Below are 7,940 nucleotides of genomic sequence, written 5' to 3' on the forward strand. Positions count from 1 at the left end.
TTTTTCCCATGTATCATTCCTTAGGAGTGCTTTTATCTCTGTTTCCATAGCGTCTTTCCAATTTTCAGAATCCAAGGCTTGTTCTACGGATGTTGGAAGTTGTTCATTATATAGGGAGGCATTGAAAGCTTTGGCTTCCCGAGATAAGTTACCATTGGCAATATTCGCCATGGGATATCAAGATGATTTTGTCTTTTTGTCTGGAGAGTATCGTTTTGGAGGGACCCCCCCCTATTGGCTCTTGGAGGCAGGACATATCTTTCGGTTATTTCTTCTTCCATATGTTGTTCCTCCTGTTCTTGTATTGGTTTTTCTTGATCCTGTATTGGCTCTTCCTGTAAATTCTGTTCTAATGCTATCTCATTGTTATCGGTTTGAGATTCAGTATTTTGAGTCTCTTCTGTGTCAGAGTGACTTACCTCGGTATCTGGACGGAGAATCTTGGTTAGTAGCACTAACGGTAGGAGCATCGCACTGTGAGGAAGCATGTGACTCATCTGGAGTAATGTGATTAACGTCTTCTGATAAAGGAGTTGATAAAGGAGTCCATTTTAGCCAACTCAGAGTGTCATACTCTTTCTCCCCCTGACCACTGTGTTGGGAGGTATAAAAAAATTCGGTTTCAAGAAAGTCACAGTTAAGGATTGTGTACATATGTCGTTGTTTTGGACTATAGCATCGGTATCCTTTTTGATCGATACCATAGCCAACAAATACACACTTCTCAGCACACGGGCCGAGTTTGCCCCGATCATGTTTTGGTATATGAGTGTAGACAGTGCATCCAAAAACTCGTGGTTGTAATGTGAGAGGTGGAGGAATTTTGGTATAATCGGACAAAGTTTGGAGCGGAGTTTTCAAATCAAGTGCTTTAGTGGGTAATCAGTTAATCAAATAAGTGGCGGTGGAGACTGCTTCAGGCCAAAAAACCATAAGAACCCGAGATTCAATTAATAGAGCTCGTGTTATTTCTAAAAGGATACGGTTTTTTCGTTCTGCAGTGCCATTTTGTTCGGGGGTGTATAGGCACATTTTTTGGTGAATAATACCTTTGTTTTGACAAAATTGTTTCATGGAATTATTGATATACTCTCCTCCATTATCAGATCGAAGTACCTGGATATTAGTCTTAAACTGTGTTTGTATCATGGCATAAAAAATTGTAAATTTCTCAAAAACCTCATTTTTGTGTTTCAAAAAATAAACCCATGTCATGCGAGTGCAGTCGTCAATAAAAAGTACAAAAAAGCGAAAATTTTATCCCCCAATAAATTCAGCGGGTCCCCAAACATCAGAGTGAATTAGAGAAAATGGTGTACCAACTTTTGTGTTATTTAATTTATAGGTTTGTCTATGGCTTTTAGCTAAAACACAAGTTTCGCAATTGAAATTATTGTTGGAAGGAAAAAGTCGTGGAAATAAAAGATTTAAATAGCCGAAAGAAGGGTGTCCTAATCTCCTATGCCAGAGCCAAGCTTCCCTATTTGCTGTTCCATGAGCTAGCATCACACTTCCCGATTGAGTCACTTCTTCCACATAGTACAATCCTGACCGTTCAGTGCCACGCCCAATGATCATTCCCGTCCTGATATCCTGGAGGACACAAAAGGTTGGATGCATCAAGACGGTGCAATTTAACTCTTTTGTAACATGACTAATGGATAACAGTTTATGTGACAAGGATGGAACGTAAAGACAGTTTGAGAGTTTTAAAGTAGGAGATATTTCGATAGTTCCTCCTCCTTTGACAGGAACGACCCCCCCGTCAACGGTTTTGATGTGGTTGATCCTATGGGTATTCCTTTTTATAACGTTAGATAAGTCATATGTCATGGTGTCAGTCGCACCACAATCAAATATCCATGAGTTATCCAAGATTTCACAGTTTTTAGCTATATTGGCTTGTGATTTTGAAACATTCCCTCCCCCTTTAAAACACTTAGATTTTTTACGTTTATTTTTCATAATAAAGTTTTGAGCTTTATTATTTCTTTTAACAAAACCATTATTATCGTTTTTGAAATGAAATAAGAAATGAAATAAGAAAAAATGAGAAGTGTGTATTTATCATTTATCGATCACATATATATATACAGTAGTCAAAATGTAACTCTAAACTATGTGGTCAAAATGTAACTGAAAGAATAATAACTTAGGAGGAGAATTAGGAGGTTAATTAAAGGAGAATATATCTGCATTTATAACACTCCCCCTCAGATATATATTATTATTTATTATACACAGTTAATAACATACTTCAGGATGATATTAAATAGATACTTTAGGACCTATAGAATAAACTGATACTATGGATCAGTTGTACTGCCACATTAAAAACCTTACTAAGAAAACCCATTGGGACAAAACTTAGTTAAGGGAAAAAGAGTACAGTTTGTATAATTCTCCCCCTGAATTCAACAAACATCTTTCAATCTACGTAGACCGATCTTGTGTGATAGTTGCTCGAAACTGTTTCTTGGTAAAGATTTTGTAAATAGGTCAGCTAAATTTTCACTTGACTTGATTTGGCAAACATCAATTTCCCCTTCTTTCTGCAAGTCATATGTTGAGAAGAATTTTGGTGAAATGTGCTTTGTTCGATCACCCTTGATGTAACCTTCTTTGATCTGAGCTATGCAAGCAGCATTGTCTTCATAAATAATTGTCGGCTCCTTCTTGATATGTTCTAATCCACATGCTTCTTGTATGTGAGTAATCATTGACCTCAACCACACGCATTCTCGACCAGCTTCATATAGTGCAATTAGTTTGGCATGATTTGATGACGTTGCTGTAAGTGTTTGCTTAGTTGACTTCCAAGAAATTGTTGTGCCACCATATGTGAATACATAACCTGTTTGAGATTTTGCTTTATGTGGATCTGATAGATATCCAGCATCAGCATACCCAACAAGTTGGGACTTTTGATCTTTCTGGTAGAAAAGACCTAAGTCTTGTGTCCCGCAAATATATCGGAATATGTGTTTTATTCCATTCCAGTGTCTACGTGTTGGGTTTGAACTGTATCTCACTAGTACATGTACCGAGAATGCAATATCAGGTCTCGTGTTATTTGCAAGATACATAAGAGCACCGATCGCACTTAAGTACGGTACTTCTGGACCAAGTACTTCTTCGCCTTCTTTTTGAGGGCGGTAAGGATCCTTTTGAGGATCTAGCGGTCGTACAACCATGGGTATGCTAAACGGATGAGCTTTGTCCATATTAAAACGTACTAACATCTTCTGGATGTAGTTTGACTGATGTGTGAATGTACCGTCACGCAAATGTTCGAACTGCAGGCCGAGGCATAATTTTGTTGTGCCAAGGTCTTTCATCTCAAATTCTCTCTTTAATATATTAGCAGTTTTTTCTATCTCTTCAGGAGCTCCGATGATGTTTATATCATCCACGTAGACTGCTATTATAGTGAATTTTGAGAGTGATCTTTTTATAAAAACACATGGACTGATTACATCAGACTTGTATCCTTCTTTTTCGAGATATTCACTAAGCCGATTATACCACATACGGCCAGATTGTTTAAGACCATATAAAGATCTTTTTAGCTTTATAGCACACATGTCTCGAGGTACTGATTTTAATGCTTCGGGCATTTTTAATCCTTTAGGGATTTTCATGTAGATATCATTTTCTAGTGTCTCGTACAAGTATGCAGTGACGACATCCATAAGTCTCATTTGAAGTCCTTCTGAGATTGCAAGGCCAATTAGAAATCTAAGGGTTATCGCATCCACTACAGGGGAATACGTTTCCTCATAATCAACTCCTGGTATTTGGGAAAACCCTTGTTGCTACAAGACGTGCCTTGTATCGTACAATCTCATTCCTTTCATTTCTTTTTATAGAAAACACCCATTTATAACCTACTGGTTTGACGTCTATGGGTGTTCGGACTACAGGTCCGAAAACATTTCGCTTTTCAAGCGAACCCAACTCAGCCTTTATGGCTTCTTGCCATTTTGGCCAATCAACTCTGCGCATGCACTCTTCTAGAGTTTTAGGTATGTAATCATTTTCATTTAATACATCCGTTGCTATAGCATATGCAAATATATCATTAACACGTGTTTTATTTCGGTTCCATATTGTACTATTTTGTACATAATTGATAGAGATCTCGTTTTCGTTTGGTACCAGTGTGTCGTCTGGATTTTCATTTTCCTCTGGAGTTATATTTGTCTCTTCTGGGATATTTACCTCTTCTAGGGTTTCAGTTATTAAATTTTCACCAACTGATTTATTCTGCTCTTTTCGCTTACGTGGGTTTTTATCTTTGGAACCTATTGGTCTCCCACGTTTTCTTTGTATGGTAATCGCTTCTGGGATTACTTCAATTCGAGCAGGTGCATTTGATGCTGGTATATGTGACTTTGTCACCCTATTTGTGTCTGTGAATGCATCTAGTAATTCATTTGCGATTCCTTGCAAATGTATAATCTTTTGGACTTCAGATTCACATTGACCACTTCGGGGGTCGAGATTCGATAATGATGATGCACTCCATGTTAACTCTTGTGTTACCAGTCTTTCTTTAGTCTTATCTCCCCCTAAGACTGGGAATACTGTCTCATTGAACTGGCAGTCAGCAAAGCGTGCTGTAAACATGTCACCTGTTAATGGTTCTAAATATTTAATAATAGAAGGGGAATTAAAACCAATGTAAATGCCCAGTCTTCTCTGTGGTCCCATTATGGTACGTTGTGGTGGCGATATCGGTACATATACCGCACAACCAAATATTTTGAGGTGGGACAGATTTGGTTCTCTTCCGGAGACTAGTTGTAATGGAAGTATTCATGCTCGGCAGTTGGTCTTAATCGGATTAGTGCAGCAGCATGTAGAATAGCATGTCCCCATGCAGAAGATGGCAATTTGCATCTCATCAGGAGAGGTCTAGCGATTATTTGTAATCGTTTAATTAATGATTCAGCTAAACCATTTTGTGTATGAACATGAGCTACTGGAGGTTCAACATTTATCCCAATCGACATACAATAATCATTAAAAGCTTGGGATGTGAATTCTCCTGCATTATCCACTCGTATGGTTTTAATTGGAATTTCAGGGAAATGAGCTCTCAGCTGTATGATTTGGGCTAATAGTCGGGCAAATGCTACATTTCGGGTAACTAAAAGACTCACGTGTGACCATCGCGATGAGGCGTTAATTAAGACTAAGAAATAGCGGAATGGACCACAAGGAGGATGTATTGGCCCATAGATATCCCCTTGGATTCTTTCAAAAAATGAGGGGTTTTCTTGTGTCAACTTAGTTTGTGAGGGTCGAGTAATGAGTTTACCTAAAGAGCATGCCGCACATGATAAATCTTGTGATAACAAGACTTTTAAATTCTTAAGAGGGTGCCCATTTGCACTTTTAATTATTCGCCTCATCATTATGTTACCAGGGTGACCTAGTCGGTCATGCCATATTGTGAATGTGTCTTTATCTAGTACCTTATGGTTACTCACCATCATGTATGATTCAATAGGAGTAATATTGGTACAATATAATCCAGAGGATAAAGCTTTTAGATTTTCTACAATGGTATCTTTACCATTTTCATTTGAAGTAATTTGTAAGTATTCAATATTATTTTCGAATGTTGTTTTGAGGTGGTAACCATTTTGTCGAATACTTTTAAAACTAAGTAAATTTCGTCTTGATTTACTAGAGTATAATGCATCATTTATAATTAGTTTAGTACCAGATGGTAATATGATGCTTGCTCTTCCAGAGCCTTCTATAAGATCACATACACCAGAAATAGTACCAACAAGTGTCTCTGCAGGAGACAACTCAGAGAAAAATTTCTTATGTTTGAGAATAGTGTTGGTAGTACCACTATCTACAAGACATTCATCACCAATAATAGCTTTATTGGAGCTTGTAAACATATTTCCTCTGGAAATAATAAAATAAATTAATATAACGAACATAAAATACCATAAGATTTTAAATGAAAACATAACAATAGTTCAAACATAAAATACCATAAGAGTTCAAACAAGATCCAAACAAAGAAGAAAAACCATAGTCTTAAAAAAAAACATCACATAAAGTTCAACGATAGGATGTCACTAATTTTCAATGAAGTCAGATGCGTCCAAATGAGTGTCTGATAGTGGTGTAGGAGATGACAAATTTGGTGCATTCTCAATCAGATTTGTCTCAACATTTTTCCCTGTTTCTTTCATCATCTGTTGATAAGCTTCAACGAGATGTTTGGGGGTGCGACATGTGCGGGACCAATGATTTGACATTCCACATTTATAACATATATTGTTTTAGCTCCCGCTAGTTCTCTCTCTAGGAGGTCGTCCCGCGTTCTGTCGACTCGATTCGCCACTACTAGATTTTGAATTTTGAGATTCCCGTCGCCATGTATTGCTCCGTCCACGGCCACGGCCGCGGCCGCGACTGCGACCGCGACCGCCACCTCTCCCATGTCCGCTTTGATAATTTGCCGCATTTGCTTCTAGCAATGGGCTTGCACTGACGGGTCGCGCTTGATGATTTTGTAGTAGGAGCTTGTTGTTTTGCTCCACGACCAACAAACATGATATTAATTCAGAATATTTTGTAAATTTATGCTCCCTGTATTGCTGCGACAGGAGCATGTTTGATGCATGGAACGTTGAGAAAGTTTTCTCAAGCATGTCTTCGTCGGTTATTTTTTCACCACATAATTTAAGCTCGGAGGTGATGCGGAAAAGGGCAGAGTTGTACTCGCTAACACTTTTATAGTCTTGTAGCCTCAAATGAAGCCATTCATAGCGAGCTTTAGGGAGCAAGACCAACTTCTGGTGGTCAAATCTTTCTTTGATATTTTTCCACAACTCGAGAGGGTCCTCAACAGTAAGATACTCCCTCTTCAAGTCTTCGTGAAGATGGTGACGAAGGAATATCATGGCCTTAGCCTTATCTTGAGCGGAGGTTTGATTTTCATCATCAATTGTCGCCCCTAGATTATTTTCTGTCAGATGAATTTTCGCATCAAGAGTCCATGGGAGGTAGTTATTTCCCGAGATGTCAAGTGCGACGAATTCGAGTTTTGATAAATTCGACATTTTATCTACAAATGAAAGAATCATGGATTTAAAATCGAGCCGCAATATAAATTATATATATTATAGGATAACTTCAGGTTCTCTATAGGTAGAACTGCGGGTTCTATACTTTACGCCGTTTTAATAATAGAGTAGGAATTTCGTATCGTAAAAAGAAATTGTATTTTCATAATTTAATTAAATATATATGAATATAAGAAAATATATTGAACTTTGAATGTTGTTTCTTATAGAGTTTTGTTTTTATTATTATTTAATTAACATAGAAGAGTGTAAGAATCATGTATATATATATATATTTTTTCTTTCGTTTATTATTATTATTTTTTTTAATATTTCTAAGCAAACTAGTTAGAATTGAAAATATTATTTTAAAATTCAGATCGATGGAATACAGTTGTGATTGAAGAAATTTATATAATATTATATGTGGGTTGAAAGGTACACTGTAACAGCTGTACCCCATTGAATGTTTGCAATTAAGAGATAGGTATGATAACGTATGCAATACCGCTGTTCAAGCGACGGTTAAGCCAAAAAAAAAAAAGAAATTGTTCCAGACTCCAAAGACCGCCATTCCTCTCGCCGTTGACTACCGGCCGTTTTGTCCGGCCACTGAACCGGCGAAAGCCATCTTTTCGACCGCCAATCCGGAGAACGTGTTCGGCCACAAGTACTTCTCTCGCGATCACCGCCGTAACCTTGTTGTGTCGATTCGCCAGCGGAAGAAACAAGTTGTCGGAACGTGTAACGGACGCCGGAGCTTTCAACGAAACTCATGAACCATCAGGATCGGTATTCTTTATATTACGGAAAATGAAAAACAGAGACCGATGGGGGGTATAA

General features: G+C 37.7%; 1 protein-coding gene across 1 annotated transcript; it reads right to left on the minus strand.

Annotated features, from left to right (window-relative positions):
• Window positions 1-6,311: 6,311 nt before the first annotated feature.
• On the minus strand, window positions 6,312-7,094 carry LOC110876051. Its single transcript, XM_022124233.1, has one exon. The coding sequence runs from the start codon at window positions 7,092-7,094 to the stop codon at window positions 6,312-6,314; it is 783 nt and encodes a 260-aa protein (XP_021979925.1).
• Between the last annotated feature and the right edge of the window lie 846 nt (window positions 7,095-7,940).

The sequence above is a fragment of the Helianthus annuus genome, chromosome 9 (genome assembly GCF_002127325.2).
Source record: "Helianthus annuus cultivar XRQ/B chromosome 9, HanXRQr2.0-SUNRISE, whole genome shotgun sequence".
NCBI classification, from domain to species: Eukaryota; Viridiplantae; Streptophyta; class Magnoliopsida; order Asterales; family Asteraceae; genus Helianthus; species Helianthus annuus.